The sequence below is a fragment of the Xyrauchen texanus genome, chromosome 2, assembly GCF_025860055.1.
Source record: "Xyrauchen texanus isolate HMW12.3.18 chromosome 2, RBS_HiC_50CHRs, whole genome shotgun sequence".
Taxonomy (NCBI): domain Eukaryota; kingdom Metazoa; phylum Chordata; class Actinopteri; order Cypriniformes; family Catostomidae; genus Xyrauchen; species Xyrauchen texanus.
Genome location: NC_068277.1, coordinates 60,352,137 through 60,378,514, shown reverse-complemented (window position 1 = coordinate 60,378,514; position 26,378 = coordinate 60,352,137). Strand labels below are relative to the sequence as shown.

General features: G+C 39.6%; 1 protein-coding gene across 12 annotated transcripts in view; it reads right to left on the bottom strand.

Moving 5' to 3' along the window:
• Positions 1 to 26,378, bottom strand: part of LOC127656331 (adhesion G protein-coupled receptor L3-like) — a 338,006-nt gene that overhangs the window by 3,104 nt on the left and 308,524 nt on the right. For 3 of the 12 annotated variants that reach the window (XM_052144613.1, XM_052144621.1, XM_052144630.1), the window contains 5 exons: positions 11,589 to 11,757; positions 11,339 to 11,464; positions 11,109 to 11,159; positions 7,378 to 7,474; positions 3,777 to 3,905 (listed from right to left, as the gene is read on the bottom strand). In XM_052144613.1, the coding sequence (XP_052000573.1) occupies positions 3,777 to 3,905; positions 7,378 to 7,474; positions 11,109 to 11,159; positions 11,339 to 11,464; positions 11,589 to 11,757 (572 nt within the window). Of the gene's footprint in view, positions 1 to 268; positions 321 to 3,776; positions 3,906 to 7,377; positions 7,475 to 11,108; positions 11,160 to 11,338; positions 11,465 to 11,588; positions 11,758 to 26,378 lie in introns of all 12 variants that reach the window. The other 9 variants (XM_052144639.1, XM_052144648.1, XM_052144664.1 and 6 more) reach the window with 7 other exon arrangements.

Here is a 26,378-nt window from a genome sequence, read left to right as displayed (position 1 = left end):
TGGGTCATGTTTGTTTTACTTATCTGTAGCTTACAAGTATGCAAATTATACTTCAGAATAAAAACTTGGGTTTTAAAAGAACAAACTGTCCACTCAGCTTCTATTTGAATCAAAAGCATATATTTGTTTTGATGAAGAAAAAAAAAAGAAAAAAGATTGTTATTGTAATGAGGTTGAGAGTGCTCTCTGATTAGAATATTGATTTAAACATCTGTTAGCAGAATGGTGTTTACTATTGTATCAAGAAGGACACTTTAAGGGAAATTACATTTGGTAAGCAATGTTTAGTTTGACTCCCATACTTGTCTCTCTGTAGGGCTCTTAAAGGACAGCATGGAGAGAAAGAAAGAGAGAGAGAAAGAGTACAGGTAAGCATTCACAGTGACCGCTCAAAGAGAACATGCACACAGTTTAATGAAGCACATATAAATGGTTACGGTTGACCTGCTTGTTTCACCTCAGTCACACACCCTCACATCCCCTCGCAATCCCTGGACGCACATGTAAACCACATGAAATTGTACTTTGAGACCCCCGTAAACGTCTGGAGGGCGTGGAAATGGGTTTCTGCCTCCATTAGTGGTGCGCTCTGCTCTGCATGCAGTAGCACAGTCAGAATTGTATTCGGTAAGAGAGTTATTGATCGGGCTAAAGAGGAACATTAAAAGTGGCTTGGGATCTATTCGTAATTTCAGGGCTTTTATTGATATTACACTTCAAGGTCGCTACAATGTTGCCAATTCAGATGAAGAGGTAGTTATCCTACAGTCAACCCTCCCCAATCATTTGGTCCAAAATGTGTCTGTAGAGCTTTTTTCAGAATTCTCTCAGAATTGTTTAAGCATTCGTGAAGGTGGCACTAACTAAACCAGGACTTGACAGAATAGGAAGCCGATCACCAGCGTAACAGACAAGAATGAGACAGCTGCGCGCAGAGATGCGTTATTGCTAACTGGAGAAGCCAGGCCTCCAGTTGGCATCTCAGCATGAACACATGTTGGATGCCTGTTCTAAAGGAACTGACTGCATATGCAGCCCCAACATTTATTCTTTTAATCCGTGCTGCAATGTGCCACAATCAAGACTGGTGTTCAGCATTGCTGTCAAAACCCATCTGCATGAGAATTGTGTGTCTTCAAACCAGTGGACTGTCCTTTCATTTGGCACTAATGCAAATATTACAGCCCCATACCGTATCTGTCTAGAAGTCGTTGTTTTGCATGTAGCCCTGGAGAAAGGCATTCATTCTTTTCAGTTGGGTTAGTGCTTCGACGTGTCACAACCAAGACAGACTGACAACTAGTGTCATTGCCCAAACAGATCTGCATGAAAAATGCTCCATGTATTAAAAGTCGTGGATGACTTTGACACGTATAACAATTGCACTTGCATTTCTGTCTAGATTAGCAAATCGTTATCCTGCATTCGCCCTGTGCTGCTCAAGTCGTCTAGGAATCTCTCTCTGTCCTTACAGCATTCTGAAAGTTTCTACTTTGATAAAGGGGGTGCTATCTAAAGCATGAGTTGACACAGAAGATCACCAACGTAACAGACAGACAGGAGTGAGTCAGCTGCTTGCAGAGATGCGTTATTGCTAACTGGAGAAGCCAGGCCTCCAGTTGGCATCTCAGCATGAACACATGTTGGATGCCTGTTCTAAAGGAACTGACTGCATATGCAGCCCCAACATTTATTCTTTTAATCCGTGCTGCAATGTGCCACAATCAAGACTGGTGTTCAGCATTGCTGTCAAAACCCATCTGCATGAGAATTGTGTGTCTTCAAACCAGTGGACTGTCCTTTCATTTGGCACTAATGCAAATATTACAGCCCCATACCGTATCTGTCTAGAAGTCGTTGTTTTGCATGTAGCCCTGGAGAAAGGCATTCATTCTTTTCAGTTGGGTTAGTGCTTCGACGTGTCACAACCAAGACAGACTGACAACTAGTGTCATTGCCCAAACAGATCTGCATGAAAAATGCTCCATGTATTAAAAGTCGTGGATGACTTTGACACGTATAACAATTGCACTTGCATTTCTGTCTAGATTAGCAAATCGTTATCCTGCATTCGCCCTGTGCTGCTCAAGTCGTCTAGGAATCTCTCTCTGTCCTTACAGCATTCTGAAAGTTTCTACTTTGATAAAGGGGGTACTATCTAAAGCATGAGTTGACACAGAAGATCACCAACGTAACAGACAGACAGGAGTGAGTCAGCTGCTTGCAGAGATGCGTTATTGCTAACTGGAGAAGCCAGGCCTCCAGTTGGCATCTCAGCATGAACACATGTTGGATGCCTGTTCTAAAGGAACTGACTGCATATGCAGCCCCAACATTTATTCTTTTAATCCGTGCTGCAATGTGCCACTATCAAGACTGGTGTTCAGCATTGCTGTCAAAACCCATCCGCATGAGAATTGTGTGTCTTCAAACCAGTGGACTGTCCTTTCATTTGGCACTAATGCAAATATTACAGCCCCATACCGTATCTGTCTAGAAGTCGTTGTTTTGCATGTAGCCCTGGAGAAAGGCATTCATTCTTTTCAGTTGGGTTAGTGCTTCGACGTGTCACAACCAAGACAGACTGACAACTAGTGTCATTGCCCAAACAGATCTGCATGAAAAATGCTCCATGTATTAAAAGTCGTGGATGACTTTGACACGTATAACACTTGCACTTGCATTTCTGTCTAGATTAGCAAATCGTTATCCTGCATTCGCCCTGTGCTGCTCAAGTCGTCTAGGAATCTCTCTGTCCTTACAGCATTCTGAAAGTTTCTACTTTGATAAAGGGGGTGCTATCTAAAGCATGAGTTGACACAGAAGATCACCAACGTAACAGACAGACAGGAGTGAGTCAGCTGCTTGCAGAGATGCGTTATTGCTAACAAGACAAGTTGGGGCTCCTATGGGAATCTCGGAGTGAACCTATGGTGGATGCCTGTTCTCTCTGGATGTTTGAAGTCTTGCTCTGAAAAACTGAGCATGCAGCCCTGTAAAAGTGCGTTCATTCTTTAATCAGTGCCACAACACGCCACAATCAAGACAGACTTATGTCGTAAGTCACTGTCCAGAGCCATCTTCATGAGACAAGTTAAAGCTGCATTTCTACAGAGGAGGGTTTGGCACTAATGCACATTTAAAGATGGCTGTCTAGATTAAGTTGTTATCCTATGCGCCCTTTTCTGCTGACATCATCCCGAATTGCAAGGCCTACTGTGGACATCTCAATAGATTCCTGTTGTAAATGAATGCTTGATATGTGTCTTACTGACTGTTTCGTATGCAGCCGTGCAGAAGCGCATTCCTTTTTTTAATCGGTGCTACGACACGCAATCAAGTCTGACTGAATGACGTCTAGAGCAACTGTGCCAACCCTTTTGCATGAGACAAGTTAAAGTGCCGATTTTGTCGCATTTGGATATATAATGATTGCAGTGGCATTTATGTAATGTAGTGACACAATTAAGACTGATGACTTGAGTCAGTGTTCAAATACATTTGCATGAGACATGTTAGAGATGCCTATGCTCAAAGTGGACTATTCAGTCCTGCAATTCGAAAAATGTATTGCAGTCGCATTTCTGTCCCGTAGCAAGACACAGCCATCAGTCGCTGGGATTATTTCAGTTTGTTTGGACCACAACGCACCAGACAGAGGACAAAGATGACCACAAACATCTTAAAGCATTATAGCAGGCATCCTCCCCTCCAACACACACGCACACATACAGTTAGTGGACAGCAAGTTAAAGCAATGGAAGATTGCAGCACACCTTGAGCACTGTACATGCTGAGGGTGGGGTTGTTATAGACAGCAGATTCGCCCAGTAAGGTGTTATAGGGGTTGTTAGAGGCGTGCGTGCGCAGCAGAGAGTTTGGGATGAGGTGATTGGCCATGGCACCTGATGCAGCCAAACAGATGGAGAGAAAAACAGACAAAGAAGATCAAATGAATGCAGCGACAGTGTTAGCATTATCATAGACATCCCGGCAGCAGCCACATAAAAAGCAAGAACATTCAACCAATGTTAGCTTTCTCAAAGCAACACAGAGTTGTTCATTGTGGCTGTGAGACCATCATTGTATCAATTTTATATGGACTCAGGTTGGCCAATGGGAGCAGGGTGTGTCCTTCACACAGATAATCAAAATTAACTTGAGAAAGATCATGAATGGGTCTTCCCAAAAGCATTGTTAGCCAACTGTAGTCGCAATTTTGTATTGTGCAATTTTTTTTTATTGTTACCCAGTTAGTTCAACAATTTGGTGTTTCCAAAAACCATAGTTTCAAGGAACATTTGCAAAGAGCATCCCAATGTTGTGTGGTTGGAACTACAGCTCTTTACTTGTGGTTAGAAGCATAGTTTCTTATGTATGTCGACGTCATTTGACCTCCCTGTAGCTTCTATTTCTTTCATTCTATATCTATATTCTTTTATTCTATAGACTTTTCAGGACAGTTAATAAGCACTTAAGAAAACAGCTTATTCCGGGACTTTTGCAGAAAGTGGCATTATCAAATGTCAGAACATAAATGTGAATGCCATTTTCCTTATGCCATTTAAGGGATAAAGAGAAAGTGGCTCAGCAAACACAAAAGGTTCTCCTAACATTAACTTATGGTTCCTTTTTTGGGAATTAATTCCTTATGTTCTAGGAATGTTCTCTTTAGGTTATATTATTATTATAACCATAAACTAACGGCCCCAGAACATTTCAAGAATGTTTTTGTGTGACAAACTAAAAGGAACTTATCCAGAACATTAAACATTTTCAGTTGAGCTGACTAACTGTCTGACATTCGTTTATTTATTTTCTCAGTAAATAATTCCTTCTAGATGCGAGATTAAATATACAGCACAGTATGTGTTATTGATATAAAACCTGAAACGTTCTGGGAACCAAATATTGTTAGTTGGGTAACACACCTAGATTTCAGCCAGAGATTGTGGCTTATGTGTCCATGTAAACGTTTAAGCGGCGTACTTGTAGGTTTTTGCTGACTGCACATGTGAGTATGTGCTGAAGTGCACCGGGGGAACCCCAGAGTGTTACGTAAGAGAGAATCCCCATTATTGCATTCTTGCAATAAACAGCTTTCTGGTGTCCATGTAAATGAGCTAAAATAATTTTACATCCATACGATCTCTGCAGAAGTTAATACTCCACTGCGTAACGTCATTAATGACAGCTCTATATCGTTGATCTGACGTGGTTCGAACAATGGATGTGCAAAAGTAACAACATTTTTGGTAAACAGTTGTGGCTAGCTTGTTAATTTCTCCATCAATGCATCATACTTATGTGTTCAAACAGTGAGTTGCATCATTGGATGGGAAACACACCCCAGGATGGTTGACTAGCATCCAACAACTGCCTAATTGTTTAGTAAGGTCTACTAGTGAGTTTATAAAAAGAAAATTGTGTACGTTAAAGGTTTTAGTTTATCATAGGTGTTTAAAAGGGGGTAAATTTAGCTTTAGCATTCTTTGCTTAAGCTTGCTGAATGATATAACTTTGCACAAAGCTTCATGGCCTTTAAAGCACAGCTTTTGTAACACATTTTCTGCCTTCAAAAATTACTTTTACTGCTGGACTTTAAATCACCTGCTATGAGCAAACTCCCTGTATCATTTTCAATAAAAGTAGATTTAGCCTATATATTTGTTAAATATCTTCCAGGGCTGAGTAATAAATACATCCAGGGGTTAATGGTAAGGATTACATGGAATCTGTGTCTGAGGAATTTAATTGCAGAATTGAAACATCTGTCATTCAAAAATGTCTATGCATCCCCTGCATGTTCGTTTATTTAATATTTTGGCAAATTCGAATATGCTTTCAGCTACCAACAAGAGTGGAGTACTCTCAGCTTTGTTTGACGCATTTTAGCATATTTAAAATCCATGCAACAGAATTCTGAAAATGTTCTTCCAAAATCAGTGAAGAAAATGAATAAATAAATAAGATTCCCACTAGGCCTAGTCATGAACCCTGGACCAGCCAATTAACCACACACTAGCTGACCTGTTGGTTATAGATCGATCTGAGCTGAGAATTGGCCATGTGACCCCAAAAAGTTTAATTCGGGCTATAATTGATTTAAAAAATTGTGCGTATTGAGAGCTGAATCTGACAACACCTCCCTTTGGGAGAATTTAGGGATGTACTTATTTGTATAAGCAATATTTATACAGTATGTGTGTGTGTGTGGCGTCAGTAAAGTATATTGATGAGTATCATGATTTCTTTGTAGTGTCTTTCACACACTGTTTCTGTCGGAGTACAGCTCTCATCTCAGTTTAATACAACTGTCCGCTTGAAGCACCAAAAGTGATAGAGCATCTCACACACTCTCGTCTGGGTTAAGTGCTGTGTGAGTGCGGGCACACGTGCTGAGTGCCTAATTATTGGCATTGTGACACTTCCTCCCTCTCAAGAGGGTCAGTCCATCATCATAACAGAACATTACTGTCTCACTCAACAGATACAGAGAGAGAGAGAGAGAGAGAGAGAGAGAGAGAGAGATCAGTGACTGCCCTCAGTCGGTCTCTTTCATCAAACTTTAGTCCAATTTGCCTATTGCTCTTCCTTATTTATATTATTATGTATTTTTGTCCTTTATTTGTCATTTAATTTTTGTGCTAAAATTGTCATAATTTACATGTTCAATCTGTTGAATGAATATTTTTACTTGTAGAAATTCACTGTTAATCCATTAATTGTAATCCGATTGTATCTGCAGAACATCAATATCATTTCGACAAACTTTGAGAACATTTCACTTTTAGACAAGCCACCTGCTAAACTTATTCAATTCTCAGCCATCTGTTTACTTCTTACAGAACACACAAAAGAGTTTGAAAAAACATCAATGTAATCTAAATGTTAAATTAGCACAATGTCATTTACTTTCTAAACATATTTAACAGTTTCAAAAAGGAAATTTTATTTCCAAGCCGTAAAATAGATCCAAGTATTTGCATATTGAGCTTTTCCTGCATCGCTGATTCGTGGCAAGACAAACTCTCCGATTCTAAATTGGCTCGTGTATTTTTACAGCACAGGGAATGTTTTATTAAAGGAACATAACTGCCGTTTTAAGTTGTAAACTCACATGGAATCTGAGCACAAAAGTTTAAAGAGAGCTAAGAGTACTACACTCTTATTGGCAGCTGAAAGCATAATCAAGTTTGCCAAAATATTGAATAAACCAACATGCAAGTGCCAGGGAATGTTACATTTTGTGAATTCCACAGAAAACTCCATAGATTCATGTGGGTGTCCCCTCTATGATGTCACATCTGATCAGGACCTGTATGACAGACACTGAGATGTGTGTGTGTGTGTGTGTGTGTGTGTGTGTGTGTGTACCTCTGTTGAGTGTAGCCGAGCTGTTGATGTCTCCCGTTATGAATGATGACTCTGTCTGCTTCCTCACCGTGTCATTCCACATCCGGCGGATTCGGCTCTGTGAGCAATGTCACATCAGAATTTTTAAACACACAACCAACCAGAGACTAACTAACAAACATTCCTGAAACTGCCTGCACTGATAGCACCAGAACAAGCACACAAACTGCAACTAATGATGCTAGAACTGGACAAAAACACACTCATATGCTCATGTACAGTGGCCATTATAAAGTAATTGGACACTTCTGGACACATTTCTGTCAACATTTACTCAACCTCATGTTGTTCCAAATCCGTACGACTTACTTCTATGGCACACAAGAGGAAATATTTTGAAGAATGTTGTTGCCAGCGTTGGCTAAAATACTCAAAAATTGCAATCAGTTGACTAATTACTTTTAAGTTACTTTCACAACAAAGCAGTTCTGGTAGTAACAGATTATATGTAATATATTATGTAATCAGATTACAAAATGCAAGTACTTGTAATTGTATTAAATTACATATTATAATACTCATAATTAGATTAGTTACTTTTTTGATGGATTCCATTAATAATATGAATCTGGCAATGGCAGTAAATTGTGCTTAATTTATTTAGTGATCCCCTAATTCTTCTTTTCTAAATTAGCCTACCATGATGTACAGCTGTGAACAAATAACTATAAATGTAATTAGAAATTATAAATAATTTCCTTATTGATTGTATGTATATACGTGTCTGAGTGTAATGTTGTGCACTGGAAGCTTCTGCCACCAAGACAAATTCCTTGTATGTGTAAACATACTTGGCAAGTACAGCCCCAGCTCTCACTGTCAGGAATGCGATTGTATAATTAATGTTGTTGCCCTAACACGACAGTTTGAAATATGAAAATCAAAAATATGATTTCTGTAAGTCATCAAATACAAACATATTTTATGCTCCGATAACTGCTTCTGTAAGCCCCAAATAGCTAAAAACATTCTTTAAGCTTTCTTTATCTGCTTTTACCTTAGGAAAAATTAGCTATTGTTTACTTGTCTGTGAGCTTGCTTGGCTGAATAATCCAATGTTATATCTTAGATGTCCAAAACAAAATATGCCATTCAGCACAAAAAGCATGTTAAACAAATCATTAGAAAATATGTTTTCAACTATTGATGATAAATAGATTTGATATGATAGATCTGAGATATTCAGCTTTCTAATGACACTGAGATTGAGCTTCTAGTCCACTCAGAGGCCAAGATATTCAATGAAACAATTGGGGTGTTGCTTGAACTGAACATTAGACTGAATGTCTATGGATGAGCACATCTTTGAGGGCTAAAATGTGATAGAGCACCACCTAAATTTCAGATCTGTGTATTGTGATAGATGTGATAGATTCTAGTGCTTTCTGCCACCTATTATAATAATATTAGACTTTTCAAAGTGAGGTAGAGTAAACCAAACCAGAATGACATGTTTACAAAGTTAGGATGCAACAAAAAAAGTTTTTTGTTTTATTTCTGGATATACTAAGATTAGAGTCTTTTTTTTAATTTTATTTGGGTGGTTTTTGAAAAATTTGAATGATTTTTTTTTTTTTTGCAATTAGTCAACAGTATGTTTGAATGGTGATATTTAACATTTTAGTGAGACAAATTGCAGAGTTTAAGGGGTTACAAAAATCCTCTTGTAAATAAGAATAACTCATAGTAACTTTTTTTGCCATCGTTGTAAAACACCAAAACAAATCATATCAATTATCATAGTTTGATTTATTTAATATTTAAGCACAATATATTTTAAAATATCATAAATTGATCCTACTTAAATACATGTGACATTAAATATAAAAAGTTAACTCAGATGTAATTTAAAAGTAATTCAAAAATTATTTGATTAGATTACCTACAAATGTAATCCAAGAGATGGTTACGGATTGTAATTTTATACATGTAATTTGTAATCAGTACCAGATTGCAATTCTGAAGCAATCAACCCAGCAGCAACGGTTGTTTCTATGCTCAACTAATTCTAAATAATGTCTTCAGCTGTAACAGAAACACAAACAAACATAAATATGAACATAATTCATGTTTTAAATTCTAAACAAATAATTATATTTTTGAAATGTAACCCAATTAATGCACTTAAAAGTAATTAACAACTGAAAGACAGTAACTTTAATCTGATTACAAAAATATGTAATGTGCACTACTTTTTACTAAAAGTAATTAGATTAAAGTAACTAATTACTGTAATCAGATTACACCCAACACTGTTTGTCGCTGTTTTTTCCCATTAAATGAAAGTTAGTCTTGAACATTCTGCTTAACATCTCCTGTGGTGTTCCACGGAAGAAAGTCAAACGTGTTTGGAAAAACATGAAGGCAAGTAAATTATGACAGACTTTTCCTTTGTGTAAACGTTCCCTTTAAAATTGATTTTGTTGCATAGATAAGATATCAAACCAAGTGGCATCTGCAAACAAATGATGCTAGAGCTTTTCTCACAACTAACTTTATATATTTCTTTCAAATAAATGGCAGTTTATGGCAGGTTTGATATTTGAAGCATTTTTAAGTTTGGCTTAAGTATCCAAATACTGAAACAAAAGTAAACACAAGTCAAAATATCTTGTCAGCATTAAGAGTCACGCTGTTCAAAGCATATAACTCATCTCTCTGACATTTACACACGCACACACGCAGGTCGCCGGCCAACGCTGCATGTTTCTGGTACATGTCAGAATCCTGTTACACTTGTTTGCAGACATCTCAACAGATGATCCCTAAAAGGCTAAAGGTCAAATTGGACACCTCGTCTCCATGGAGATAATGTAAGCAGACATTCTGTTACCATGGAAATGGGATATTACAGCAGAGATATGCAAAGCCATAGATTTGTGGGAGACAAGGACGACACACAATGAAAATCCTCCCTCCATATCTCTTTTTTAGAGCAAACTACGGTTAAGTCCTTCAAAAGACGGACTTGGAAAGGAAACTTGTATTTTTATGAATATTTCTCCATGAATGAATACATTCTTTGAGGAGGATTTGAATTTCCACAAAAATTGACTGCACGATTTCCACAATCTCAGTGTATAACGGCTAAATGTCAATAAAATCAATAAAATGTTGCTTACTAAAGTAAGGCTTCTTATACAGATTACACTGATGCATATGACAAACATGTCTAGAATTGCAAAATAAAAGGGATCGTTCACCCAAAAAGGACAATTATGTCATAATTTATTCAACAGGAGATTTTTTTTTTTTACACTGAAAATGAATGGGGACTGGGGATGTTGAGCTTAAAACATGCACCCTAACATCATAAAACTAGTCCATAAGTCTTACGAGGCTGAAGTCATATGGTACGTTCTGACAAACGGCCACAAAACACAAAAAATAACTGACGTAATTAAAGTCAAACCTCTTCAAAGTTATCGTATGGCTTCAGAAGACTTGGAAAATAGCACACAAGTCACATGGACTACTTTCATGGTGTTTTTTGTCATTTACAGAGCTAAACAGCCCCAGTCCACATTCACTTTCATCTCCTTTAGTATTCCGAGAAAAAAAATACCACTTGACGGGGTGTACATTTTGAAAGAATTTACATTTTGGGGTGAACTATCCTAAAGCAATTTATACATGAGCGTTACTGAGCTATTAAATCATATAATGTATAAAATTATAGATTTGATATTTACTTGTTCATACTGTAACTGTGAGGAGTTTGTCATACAAGGCGGGTGGTGAACCTTGTGATGAAAGAGAAGACAGAAAACAAGAAAAAGAGGGACAGAGTAAGAGCGTGAAAAAACACATAAGGACTTTTACAATGAAAGTAACAGCTGTTGGACACAAAACCTTCCCAACAGAATGGATTTTGTGGTGTCTTAATACGTTTATTTCAGGTGTATGTGTGTCACCCTTCTACCTGTGAGGCTGAAGAATATCGTCCAGGACCGCGGGATGATGAACTTTTCCCTGAACCCATAGAAGAGTCCACGCTCTTCCCACTGTAGCAGTGAGTCCGAAGGCACTTCCCATATTCTTTCCGCACCTAAACAGCCACACATACACACTATCGCCATTAATTGACATGTATACATGTTTAAATGACATGTATTTGTTACATTTTCATTGTTGGATTCATCATGTGTGTGTGCGTTTGACTTTTTCCAAACCTTCTTCTGCAGGACGCAGTGAAATATGAAGATAAACATGCCCTGAAGGGAGTTAAAGATGGTAAAGAGGTACGCCATGATCACGGTGCTCTCGTTTACATACATCAGCCCGAATGCCCAGGTCAGACCCAGTAAACAGAGCAATGCTATGGCTCCAATTACCCACGATCTGAAACAAACACACACCAAATCAGCCTTTAATGTAACGGCAAAATATGCCATTAAAACAGATTACTCACAATACAAGGAATGTTTGGTACAAGTTGTAGATCAGCTGCTCATGTGGTAAATTTGTATCCAGGAGACTAATTAAAAAGAACTCTTTAGAAAGAACATTTTATCTATTTTCTTTCCCATTCGGTGATTTAAGAGAATGTTTTGGGATTTAAAAAAAGTCAATACCACATTCATCACCACAGAGGATAATATAGACTTCCCTCAATTTGTAAAAAACTAAGTTACACTGGGATAAATATTATGACCACGAGATTTACACTATACTATACAGTATATTATGCTAACATGAGACTACTATCGCTTGACTGTCCAAAGTTATGTCCAATATTTTGTCTCCTGTCATGGCCATTTAAAGTCATAAATACAGTGTAAACACAGTAACTTTGCGTAGGGATACCACATGGGGACGTGACATAACTATTTGCAACATTGCTGTTTAAAAATTAAACATTATTAGAAATTAGAAACTTGCTCTCTCACATGTGATATGTCAAGCCAATTTGCTCACATGGCGTAAGCTGAAAGGTCCTTTGATGTGTAATCGGGTGGCCAATCAACATGCCTAACATTTAAATTTGATCAGTTGCAAGTAAGGCGGTTCCACTGCAGCACTGCATTTTCTCTGAAAATACCATTTGCTCAGGTGGTTGCTGGGGCTTTTTCTTCAGCTTGCATGGTAAGGTCTGCTTTTGGCCATAACACATAGAAACTTCACACAGTGAACTGTAGCCAAATCCAGCCCTGGCACACATCTCTATCTTAGGTCATTGGTTAAAATAAATCCACACATATCTAGGCTAAGTCACTAGTTAAATAAGCTCTGGGCTTTCCGAGTCCAGGTACTGATTATTAGTCAGGTCACTAGCTGTTTAAACCAATCGTCCAAGCAGTCCCAAGCACACATAGAGATTTAGGATCATTAGCATTATTCCATTCGGCCAAGCAGGCTAAGGCATCTAGCTAACATACACATGCTTAACTTAGTATGTCTGTGAATGTTCTAGTAGTAGCCTAGCAGATCTAGTCTGCCGACACAATATCCTATCAATATGTCATACCCACATTAAAATGCTAAATCATACAGAGTTGCCATGACTGAACTTTGTTTCTTTCTGTAAAATGGTGTTTCACACCAAAACCTACCATATCCCTTCAGAAAGGAATTTCATTCATGAGTGTAATGGATTATCTCTCATTACAGAATTTTAGTTTGTGTTATTTATGTACTATTCTTTAAAGAATTCCTTTAAACAATTCCTTTATTTCTTTCTATCTTGCCAGACAAATGTATCTCTCTCTGTGACAGCAGTTAGCACTCACATCCCCTTGTTCATTTCAGAAAAAGCTGAACCAATTGTGTCTGTGTTGTGTTCACCTGCAGGGCGACAGATCCACCCCACTGATTACATCCAGCTCAATTTAATGGCAAAATAATACACTATTACATATGCTGCACACCCAATATACACTAATGGCACAATGCTACACACACTATACAGAAATGTCATATTGTATCTGCAAGGGTAGTTAAAATAAACAAAGACAGACTTTGGTGTTGGCTTGAAAAAGCCTTGACATAAATGACAGACCGACAGATCCAAAGATAGATAAGATAAGCGTGTAGGTGCCTCCCAAATCGCTCATTTCTGCACTATTCTACACCATTTTGTACAGAGTAGTTTGTAACACTGAAAAAGCAATGAAAAGAAGTGTACAATGAGTACTTGGATGATAAACTTCTTCAACCAACAAAACGGTCTTAATGGCCACGGCTTGCCCAATGTAGCGAAGGATGGAGTCACCTGGCCGCAATGCTGACTGTGACTTTGGCTAAACTTCTGTAAAGACAGCACCTTACAAATGTAATTTAAATGCTTTACCATCACCATCACCTCACACTGTGAATTTGTTGATTATCTTAGATGTATTTGATAGACTGAGGTTGGTCAGTGCACTAAAGCTAGTGCAAACTCATTGCATGCGCATGTAACATGTAACCTCAATATTTGCTTTTTTTTTTTAAAGAAAAGGAGGGACAAGTCAAAAACATTTTTTGTGGTAATCAACATTATGCCACAAATGCTGCTTACTGAGCATAACTTGTTTAAACCCAGACATTTCCTTTAACCCCTAAATGCATGAGTGTTTTGCCAAACATTTGACCAGATTTGGCCAAAATGACCAGATAGTTTCAAAATCCCAGGAGATCAGCAGTTTCAGAAATACTCAAACCAGCCCATCTGACACCAACAATCATGCAACGGTCCAAATAAATGAGATCAAATTTATTTCCCATTCTGATGGTTGATGTGAACATTAACTAAAGCTCCTGACCCGTATATGCATGATTTTATACACTGCACTTCTGCCACACGATTGGATGATCGCATGGATTATTGTTGGTGCCAGATGGGCTGGTTTGAGTATTTCTGGGATTTTCACACACAACAGTCTCTAGAATTTACTCAGAATGGTGCCAAAAACAAAAAACCTCCAGTGAGCAGCAGTTCTGTGGATAGAAATGTCTTGATGAGAAAGGTCAACAGAGAATGGCCAGACACGTTTGAACTTACAAAGTCTACGATATCTCAGATAACCACTCTGTACAATTGTGGTGAAAAGAATATCATATCAGCATGTTACTCTGAGATGTGGGTTGGCGCGTGGTTTATTTTGGTGGCACGATGGGGGCCAACACAATATTAGGCAGGTGGTTTTATTGTTGTGGCTGATCGGTGTATATAGATATGAAATATTCCCAAAAATATGATTTATGGAAGCACAAAAAAAGACTATTACATATCTCGGTCTTTTGGTTAAGTTGCCTTTTCCTTTTACACTGAGGAAGAAAAGCTGAGAACTACTAAAAGACCAAACACCCAACAGACACCGCCATCTTGGAATATTGTCACCTGAACAAATAACAATATCCCATGAATTATTCCATTATATCTCTCTCTTCAAATCCCCACTCAAGCCTCTCTCCTCTGTTTTCTCAACACACGTCAAAATGAACATGCTAAACTGTTTATTAGTCTTATTGACAGTAGCGCCAGTGCATTCAGCGCAAAATTGCCATATACTGTCGGCACAATGGGTCTTACATTTCCAGTGTGGACAGCATCAATGATTATAATTGGAGGGATTTGCTTTTGTCACGTTGTGCAGCTCGTGTCTGGTCTAGACAGGGTGTAATCAATCAGATGTGAGCTCGAGTAGACTTAAGCAACTGTTAAATGGGTGAATAAGCTGCATCTACTAATGTAATGTTATTGTGGCTAAAACGGCATACACATAAGGACATAAACAAAATTTTATTTAAATTAGCATACCAGAGATGAGAAAGATCACTAGCTGGCTTTAATATAACAGTTAGAAGTTATTGAAGTATGAAGTAATGAATACAATCAATGGCAAAAAGATTCACAAGTATGATATTTGGCAAGTAAAATCATTTTATTTTAGTTGGATACCAAAATAAATAATTAGCTCTGCAGCATCACCAATAGAACGAGACGCAACAAACCCTTCCGGCGTAGATGGCTTCATTCATTTTAATGGGAGCGATTTTCTTTTAACGCTACATGATGCGCTGCTTACGTCTGTTGCAGACAGAGTACAAGTCTATGTGACTAAGTTTAGATTATCTGCTGTGCAAAAACCATCAATCCAATCAGTGAGAAAACATATAGTACACTCAAGGCCAAGACATACTTCATACGAAATTGAAGAACAAACGGGTATGATGCCATTTGAAAAACAAAATCCCGGCAAATTTAGGTCTGGCGGAGGTTCATCACTACTGGTGAAGAGCTGCAAACTTCTAGCAAACATTTGTGGCAGATCACAAGCTCATTTGCATGTGTAAATAACGAGCTGTAAATTAGCTTCAAATTTGTGGCAGGTTTGCGGCAAGTCTAGTTTTTTTTTTAAGGGTCCTGTTCCCACCCTCCAAGAACTGTACACATCTTTAGTGAGGAAAAGGGCTGGTAAAACAACCCTGGACCCCACTCACCCAGCTCACTACCTCTTTGAACTGTTGCCCTCTGACCAGCGCTACAAAGCACTCAGCACCAGAACAGCCAGGCACAAGAACCACAGCTCGTCTGGGCAAACTTTTAGGAAAACTTCTAACTGGTTGCTGAACACGTTCTTGATGCCATTGGTCCACGTCTTTGGTAGGTGTGACCTGAAGCTCCACCTACTATAAGTTTTTCATTCATACATGAACACACCGGTGTGCAGAGTTATTAGTGTGCAAATGTACCTACATCAATAAGATCGTTCGCTTACAGACATTTTCCTAGAACATGTCATGAGATGTTTATTTTTAATTAGTCTAGGAATAAATCTGCTCATATACTCTCAAGCGCCCATTCACTCATGTGCCGTCTGCAGCGAAAACCATTCACACATCTGTCCAAAGTAAGATACTGTATACCTGCATAACCATTCTTTTGTCTGTATTCTCGTATAAACCTATCTTTGCAGTAGTATCAGTGTCTGTAACAAAGTTCGTTGAATGATGGTAAGGAGGCAGAGGGAGCCGGTTTCACAGTCCATGCGAGTCAACTTTTAATACTTGTTCAATCACTTTTCAATAACAGAGGGGCTTTTCAGCACTCAAATATAAACAGTCTCAAGAACACACACAAAGTCTCTGGTCTGTATCTCTCTCCCTCTCTTTCTGTGGACTTGCCTTCTTCTATCTCCCCCAACTCTCACTGTGAAAATTGAATGGTAATTAGTCACAATTCATCTCAGGTGGATAGTCGGGAGTTTAATTGCTCCAGCACCACGAGACTGATGACATGCCGACATCACTGGGCTCCTCAGCCAGCACACACCGCCGGCAGGCATTACAGAGCTGTTGAGCGAAGGCAAACGTGTGGCCATCTTCGCTCAGTGCCAGGGATCGGAACCACCAATGGTGCTCCTCTGGACTGAGGCTGACCCACTGCAGGATGGCTTTCTTCAGCTCGGGCTACCTAAGGAGGTTGACAACCGGAAGATGTTGGGCCACGAGTTGGGCCTCCCCGGTCAGCAGCGGTAAGAGGCCGACTGCCCATTGTGCCCACGGCCATTCCAGAGCTTGGACCATGCGCTCGAAGAGCTCCAGAAAGGCCTCTGCCCGCAGATCCATGAGGGCCTGGTGTTGAGCCTGGTGGATGCTGCCGGGGATCGTAAGACTTCCTCCAGCAGCGAAGATGACTCCATAGGAGCGTGCATTCATCCTTCCTGGGTTTTGGAACCAGTGTAACAAAGTTCATTGACGGTTAAGTAGGAAGTGGGAGCCGGTTTCACAGTTCACGTGAGTGAACTTTTAATACTTGTTCAATCGCTTTTCAGCTTTACAACAACAGAGGAGCTTTTCAGCACTCAAACAAAAACACTCTCTAGAACACACACAAAGTCTCTGGTCTGTATCTCTCTCCCTCTTTCTATGGACTGGCCATCTTTTATCTCCCCCGACTCTCACTGTGAGCATAGAAATGCAATTAGTCTCAATTCATCTCAGGTGGATGTCCTTAATGCTTTCTCTCTCTCCCCAGACAGGCACACAACCATGCCCTCACCTCCACAAATTACAATAACAGTGTGTTATTGGCGCATATTATGGCCACATATAGCATGTTAGCGTCGTGAATTCAGAATCCAAAAAAAGAGAAATTAAACATTTTCAACTGCATATTAATTTAAATCATCATTGAGTGACCTCATGTAAATTCTACTCATAGAATAAGTCATTGATAACACATTTTAATGTTGCATTAGTTGAGGTTTTACATGTTGCGTCCTCATATTTAAATGCTCCTCTAAACACCTCCCACAGCAGTGTGGCAGGTGTCTGAAGGTTCGCAAACAGTATACTGTTGCTCGGCTATTTAGAACTTCTTTTTACCCCTGAACGGGGCCTTAAGGCCACTTACACACTGTAAAAGTATAAAGGATGCGCAAGTAGGAGGTGGGAACTGGTTTGCATCAAAGTAATATTTACTGAAAACTTAAACAAAAAGACAAGAACATAAATGAACACGACAGCTGCATGTGGCTCTCTCTCTCTCTCTCTCTCTCTCCGAACTGCTGCATCCAGCTGCATTTATCCCTCTCCTCAGCTGATTAGCCCGATTGGGGGCCGGGCATGTGTAGTCACAGCCCTGCCCCGCCCTCCTCCTCATCACACACAATAAAACACATTGATTTTGCTATGTTTATGACTCTCATCCACACTAGAATGCTGCTTTCCTCCACCAAAAATTCAGCGTTATGAAAATGCTCTCCATTAGCCTTCTATAATTCAAAATCATTGTTGTCTCTGAATGTATGCACACCAGTGGCACTCAGTTACGACTCAGTGGGCGGTTCAAAATTCTGCCATGCCACTGAGCACCACTCACATAGTTTTCTATTCAATTCTAACCAAATCATAGTCAAGGGACACAGATTATTGACTTTAGCTTAGGCTACAAGATAAATTGTGTATATGTATCTTTCATAGAGCCAACTACATTTTTTGTTACTTTTTCATTAACAATCGTGTCTTTATGTAATTTGACAGCTTGCATGAAACTTATTGTGGAGGTGATGCTTATCTGTTTAAAACTCGCTCCCACAATGCTAGCACAATGAATGTTTTGGGTGGTGGCTTGGGTTTTGCTTTGCGATTAGTAAGGTGTTCTGAGTGGTTACTGGCACATTGCCATGCAGTTCCAGTGGTGTTTTATGCATTTTTGTGTGATTCTAAAGTGTCCTAAATGGTTTTTAGCACAATGTTATGAGGTTGCTAGGGTGTTGTGAGTGGTTACCCAAAGCCTCTATAATATTCTGGTCTCTAGATACACCGATGAGCCAAAACAAAATGACCACTCACATGTGAATTGAATAATGTTGATCCTCTCCTAACAAGGCCACATGTCATGTCTCAGTAGATTAGATGGTAAGCAAACACTCAGTTCGCATAGTGTTGAATGCAGGAGAAATGGGCAGGAGTAAAGACCTGAGCAACTTTGACAAGGGATGTTGGCCTCATCTCTGACTGGGTCAGAGCATGTCTGAAATGGCAAGGTTTGTGGGGTGCTCTTGGACAGCAGTTGTGAGTACCTACCGACAGTGGTCCGAGAAGGGACAAACCACAAACCGGCGACAGGGTGTTGGGCACTGAAGGCTCATCGATGCGAAAGAAGGTCTACTGTGGCACAAGTTACAGAAAAATCTAATGGTAGTTATGGGAGGAATGTGTCACAACACACAGTGCATCACATCCTGCTGGTATGTAGCCACAGAGCGGTCAGAGTGCCATGATGTCCTCTGTCCACAATGAAGGTCTACAATGGGCACGATAGCATCGGAACTGGACCTTGGAGCAGTGGAAGAAGGTCGCCTGGTCCCATAAGTCTCGTTTTCTTTTGTAGCACTTGTTCGGTCGTACACGTGAGTGCCGTTTACCTGGGAAAAGTGATGGCGACAGGATGCACTGTGGGAAGACGACAAGCTGGAGTGTGATGCTCTGGGCAATATTCTGCTGGGAAACCCTGGGTCCAGCCATTCATGTGGATGTCAACTTGACATGTGCCACCTACCTAAATATTGTTGCAGACCAGGTACACCCCTTCATGGCAATGGTATTCCCTGATGGCATTGGCCTCATTCTGCAGGATAATGCGCCCTGCCACACTGAACACATTGTTTGGGAATGGTTTGAGGAACATGATGTAGAGTTCAAGGTGTTGTCCAGGCCTCCAAATTTCCCAAATCTCAATCCGATTAAGCATCTATGTGATGTGCTTAAACAAGTCCGATCCATGCCGGCTCCACTTCGCAACTTACAGGACTTGAAGGATCTTCTACTTATGTCTTGGTGCCAGATACCACAGGACACCTTCAGGGGTGTCTTGTAGAGTCCATGCCTCCATGAGTCGGCACTGTTTTAGTGGCACACCGATGTAATCATGTGTTTTGGCTCAGTGTATAGCTGGGTCCCTCATTCATTGTAAATCAAGGGGATATTTCTTTTATCATCCACCAGGTGAAAAACATTTTAATTTGTGTAATCTGAGGTATCAGTCAAATCTGAAAAGCTTCAAAGCTTAATACTAAGGGTTAGAGTTTGTTCAAATTCCTTATCCAAAGTATGAGCAATAGAAACAGTGATACTTCCCTCAGCATTTTATTACAAATATTTTGTTCCCAGAAACAGCCCATCACACTGAGAGGATGACATCTTCAAATGGTATTTAATGCTAAAATGGCCTTGTCCTGAATAACATGTATTTCAGGACCTCCGCTTTGAGACACCTCAGGACAGCTTACACAATAAAGAGGGGAAAATGTAAGGGTGCCCAGAAGGTTATGAGTGGAGAATGAAAAAATGAGAGAGGTAAAGACAGAGGGGCACAGAGGCTGTCAGAATGATTGACAGCACTCCGTATTGCACTGTGAATGAGAACGTAAAAACAAGAAGCGAGTGAAGTGGGCTTATATACTGATTATGAAGTCAAGGAATGAGAGAAATATGAGTTGGAGAGACAGATGGGAAAGATGGAGAGATGCTGGATATACTATATGCTTACTTGATCTCTGGATCATAATCCTCATAACTGAAGAATTTAATGGAATAAAAGGAAAAGCAAAAAAATATTAGTATAAATAAACAGACATTTCAGAGCAGAACTCACTCACATGAAATTAAAATGAACCTTAGCTTCGATGTATCAGTTAGATGTAGACCGGTTTATTGATTTTAACAATTAAAGGGTGCCAATAGTTCCTTTTTGCAACTTTCGGTTATCTGCAAAAATGTCGATAGTTTCCGATATATTTGGTTTTGGTTTTATTGTACTCCATGATACGGTTAGGACTACTGGGTTCTACAGTATAATACAGTAAATCTGCCATCAATTTCAATCAATCCTCACTTCAGTGAATATTTTGATTAGAATATTAAGTGTTTTAAATTAAAGCAAGGGCATGCAAAGTATATTCATTAAATATCTTAGTCTCTGATTGGACTAGAAGCTCATTCTAGGTGGCATTAGAAAGCAATAGTCGAAAACATATTTTCTGATGATGCAAGTCACAAACAAGATTTAACACTTACACACTCAACACAAAACACCACCATATCACATCGCTCATAGACACACAAGGGGCAATTACAGAGATGCACAGGTGCCAGGCGTAATTACCACACACACACACACACCAAGTTGGGGTCTAATAACCACAACAGGTGCACAGCAAAAATAAATGATTGATGGAATTAAAGTGGAGACTATTAAACATAATTTTGCAGCATCCATCTTAATGACAGGGGCATTTAATCGGGTTGATTGGCCCATAAACACTTGGGGGTGTGACGGATGGGGTATTTGTGCAGCAGCGAAGAAGGGAAAATCTGAAGAAGTGAAAAATTCCCAAAAAATTAAAACATTTTAAGATTAATTTCAGTAACACTCTCTTTTAAGCATACAGGCTAGTAAATATCCAATGCATTATGAAGACATTCTTTAAAGGTTTTCGTTAAAGCTAATGTGTATAGGGGGCCTGGGTAGCTCAGCAAGTAAAGTCACTGACTACCACAATTGGAGTTTGTAAGTTCAAATCGTGCTGAGTGACTCCAGTCAGGCTTCTTAAGCAACCAATTGGCCCGGGTGAGTGGGTAGAGTCACGTTGGGTTAACCTCCTCATGGTCGCTATAATGTGGTTCTCGCTCTCGGTTGGGTGCGTGGTAAGTTGTGCATGGATGCTGAGGAGAGTAGCGTGAGCCTCAACACACGCTATGTCTCCATGGTAACATGCTCAACAAAACACGTGATAAGATGCATGGATTGACAGTCTTAGACGCGGAAGCAACTGAGATTTGTGTATTATTATTAATTATATTTTATTTATTATATTATAAATAATTACTATTATTTATTTTGAGTGCATTTCAGAGAAAATACATAATGATAATACTGCCTGGCCCAAAAAAAAAGTTGCATACCCTTAATATTTTGTTGGACCGCCTTTAGCTTTGATTACAGCGTGCATTCGTAGTGACATAGTTTCGAAAACCTTATGCAACGTCAAAACATTTATTTCTGTCCAGAGTTGGATTCATTTTTGGCCAAGATCTTGTATTGATGACGGGAGAGTCGAACCACTCTGTAAAGTCTTCCCCAGCACATCCCAAAGACTTTCATTGGGGTTAAGGTCAGGACTCTGTAGTTGTTGATTCCTCATGCTCCCTGAACCACTCTTTCACAATTTTAGCCTGATGAATCTTGGCATTGTTGTCCTGGAAAATGCCCGTGCCATCAGGGAAGAAAAAATCCATTGATGGGATAGCCTAGTCATTCAGTTTATTCAGGCAATCAGCTTTATTGCAGCATAACGTTGCTGAGCTTCGACCTGGCCAACTGAATCAATCCCAGAATGTAACACTGCCTCCAGAGGCTTGTGTAGTGGGCACTATGCATTACTGGTACATCACTTCATGCGCTTCCCTTCTTATCCTGACACACCCATATCTTTGGGATAAAATAAAGTACATCTAGTAAATCTGGACTCATCAGACCACATGACCTATTTCCATTGCTCCACAGTCCAATCTTTATGCTCTCTAGCAAACTGAAGTTGTTTTTTTCTGATTAGCCTCACTGACAAGTGGCTTCTTAAGGCCACACAGCTGTTTAGTCCCAATCCTGTAAGTTCTCATCACATTGTGCGTGTGGAAATGCTCTTACTTTCACTATTAAATATAGCCGTGAGTTCTACTGATGATATTTTACGATGTGACTACAAGCATTTAGTGATCTCCGATCACGATTATTCAAGACACTGTCAAGTCTTTGACTGCGTAGTTTCATTCTGTTGCGCTCCGTCAAACTGTTTTGAATGCAAGAACATGCCATTTGTGAACAGCTTCACCAGCTTTCTCTTTTTCTAAGATAAAGACTTGAAAAAATATGAAAATTGTACTTTAAGCTTGTTCTGAAAATTCCTTATTACAGAATTTTTTATATAGGTCAGGGAGCAAATCTCCCAATTTGGAATGCCCAATTCCCACTGTGCTCTAAGTCCTCGTGGTGGCGTAGTGACTCGCCTCAATCTGGGTGGTGGAGGACAAATCTCAGCTGCCTCTGCGTCTGAGACCATTAACCTGCGCATCTAATCATGTGGCTTGTTGAGCGCATTACCGCGGAGATGCAGCATGTGTGGAGGCTTCCCGCCATCCACTGCGGCATTCACGGACAACTAACCATGCGCCCCACTGAGAGCGAACCACATTATAGCGATCACGAGGAGGTTACCACATGTGACTCTTCCCTCCCTAGCAACCAGGCCAATTTGTTTGCTTAGGAGACCTGGCTGGAGTCAGGACTAGCGAACTAGCGAACTCCAGGGGTTGTAGCCAGCATCTTTACCACTGAGCTACCCAGGCCCCCTGCCTGGGTAGCTCATCTGCCTGCCTGGCATCTGAGATTTGTCCTCCGCCACCCAGATTGAGGCGAGACTTTACCACTGAGCTACCCAGGCCCCCTAATTGTGTTAATTTGTTCATACAATTAATTCACCTAAATTGTTAAATTGTGTTAAATTGACAGCCCTAACATAAAAATATTAAAGACAAAAATGTTTTTACCCTAGATGATATAATCCCTGACATGTAAACTAAGGCTAATAGTTACCCTCTATGGGCATCCAGGACCAGAAATATCCATTTTTCAAAATACTGTGAAGACCCTATTGGCCAATACGTGTTTGTGTTTCTTTGTCCCTTCTGTGAGTGCGTCTGTGTGTCTTTTTGCAGATGATTGGCTGGCTGATGGGTGATTGGGAACCCCGTTGTGCAGGGTTTCCATTCTACTTAAGTGGTTTCCTTCCAATGGTAGAGGTGCTTGATCCATTCTGGGCTCCATCAAACTCACATCACCCTGTGTCTGTGGTCTACTTTAGCCTGAACTGAATCATTCCATTTATGACAGCTTTTCTGTATTGTATGAGGTTTAAATAAAGTGTTCCTATTTTATTAATTATGCTCGTCTGCTCCTTTTGTTTGTCGCGATCCCTTGGCAGCTTGTGTCTTTCATTGAGCGTGTCAAGTTTTTTGTTTTAGATTGTTGTTTTTGAGCAGAATCAGTGGTTAGAGCATTGCCTCGGGAACACGCCCGAAGTTTGGAGGAATCACCAATATAATTGGTTGTTCTCTTCTGCTTATGGGAGATTGTGCATAAGTACAATACCGCTGTATACTCGAAGATTAGGGTCTACTTTTTGTGTATTAGAAATGGTTGGGGAAGTTATAATCTATGGGGCAGTATTTCCTGTGTGCAGCTGTAAAGGTAAGGATTTGTTTCTAAATTAGTGACTTTTTTTAGTGTGGAATCGTTAATTGAGGTAAGTTTAACTAATAATGACTTCTGAAATAGACGAGTTCTTTAAAATCCCACTCTGATAATTTTTTAATGTATTGTCAAGAGATCAATTGTTGGATGTTGCAACGCATAATGGCATCGGCCTTACCACAAGTGATAAACACTTGAAAGAGTATTCAAACAAATTTTGAAGTCATTTCCTTCCCATGGTAGAGGTCCTTTCTGGGCTTCATCCAACTCACATCACCCTGTGTCTTTGGTCTACTTTAGCCTAAACCGAATAAGGTGTGAGGTTTAGATATAGTTTTACAATTGTATTAATTATGCCCGTCTCCCTTGGGATTGTAACAATACATTATTGCTTAAGATGATTTTGAATCCCCAGACCTTTATAAATACAAATGTGTAGGGGCCCACTCTATTCAGACCACTGAGAGCTCTTCATTACCACGCACTTATATCTAATACACTTTGCTAGTGTTATCCCTCCATTTGTTCACTCTTTGCTTAAGGGACTGATATCTCAATGTCTCTCGCACAAATGCTGGAGTAAAGATCTCGTCTCCAGAGACTGTCTTTGAGATATCGCTAAACCACAGCTAATTCACTTTTACTTTCTAATTTCCGAAAGATATGCAGATAATCAGTAAACTCAGTCATACCTTCTCTCTCACACAACCACTCGCACTAAAAAACCCAGGGTGCATTTGAAGTTTAATTTAATTTAATAGTGGCGATTTATTGCATTAAAAACGTCCTGCTGGGAGTTTTACAAACACAAGACGAATATGTCTCCTTCCTCTGGTACCCTGTTGCAGATCACTGGGGTTAAACATGAAAAATTCACCTGAATTAAGATAAAAGATGCCTCTGACTGCTTTTAAACGTTTTGAGTGAATTAGCAGTAATTTTTCATGTTGTCTGATTCTGTCTCCAAGTGCGAATCTGCATGCCAATGGAATCCTTAATTGAGCTATTTGGAAGCAGGAAGTCTTCTGGACGGTAATGATATGACATGAATAATTTCCTCAAGGTGCTGAGTTTTTCTCTTTACAGAACCTTGTAGAAACACTTTGAGTGTTCCTACAAGGCAAGTGGAAGTAAAACAAAGGATTGAATTGTCTCGTCATGCCGTTAACCATGACCCTAACGTAAAACGCTGGAACTGAAGACACAAGCACCCATTCAACCCCTCTCAAAGGAAGACACCCCTCCCAACACACACACACACACACACATACATACACACACACACACAAACACAGAAGGAAAAGAGAGGACTGGTGATGGTGGCCTTTGGAGGGAAAAATTGCATATTCGTTTATAAACCATTTGATCTTACCAGTGCCACTCCACTATGACACAACCATCATAATAGCGATAGCTGGACAAATACAACAACAGAAACATGAACAAGAAACACAGAGAAAGAGAAAAGAAAATCATTTGAAATGTGCAGATTACAAAAAGCCTTAAAAGTAATAACAATGACAGTTAAACAAATGAAATAAAATTAAAAAAAGCAACAGCAACTATACAACTGTTACTAAACTTCAGGTTCAACTTGATAGCGAGAACCCTACCTTTTGAACACAAACCAAACAAATGACTTACCAAAGCCATAGTCACCATATACACAGAGACAAATGAAGGGACCGATATACCTATATCTGGATTTGGGGCATGGCAAGACTGAAGCAATGAGGTTGTGACCTCTAGATGGTTTGAGGTTAATAACTCGCATTACAAATAGCTTTACATATCACTGACGTACACATACACACACACACACACACTTTTAAATCTTTTTGTTTTTATTTCTTAGAGAGCACTGTCATAAATCATATCATGGTGAACAGTGGAAAAGTCGATGTTCACGCAAACACACATACAAAGAAAGACATACTCACACAAGTTTTATGGGAATAAAAGCTTAATTTGAAAAACAGACCCACATTTATATCTAGGTTGGTATGCCGCATATATTGTTTTGAGTTGATAGTGATTTTACAATACTGTTTAAAATGAAGGAAGCTCAGGTATGAAACCCTACATAGTGCAAGCTGTTAGATTATTCGTTAGCCAATCGGTTTGCTCAAATGTGATACGTTTAGCCAATCGTCTTGAATGGTGTAAGCTGATAATGTAAGCTTAATGTAATCAGGTAGCTAATCAAATTGTGTACTCCCTCTTT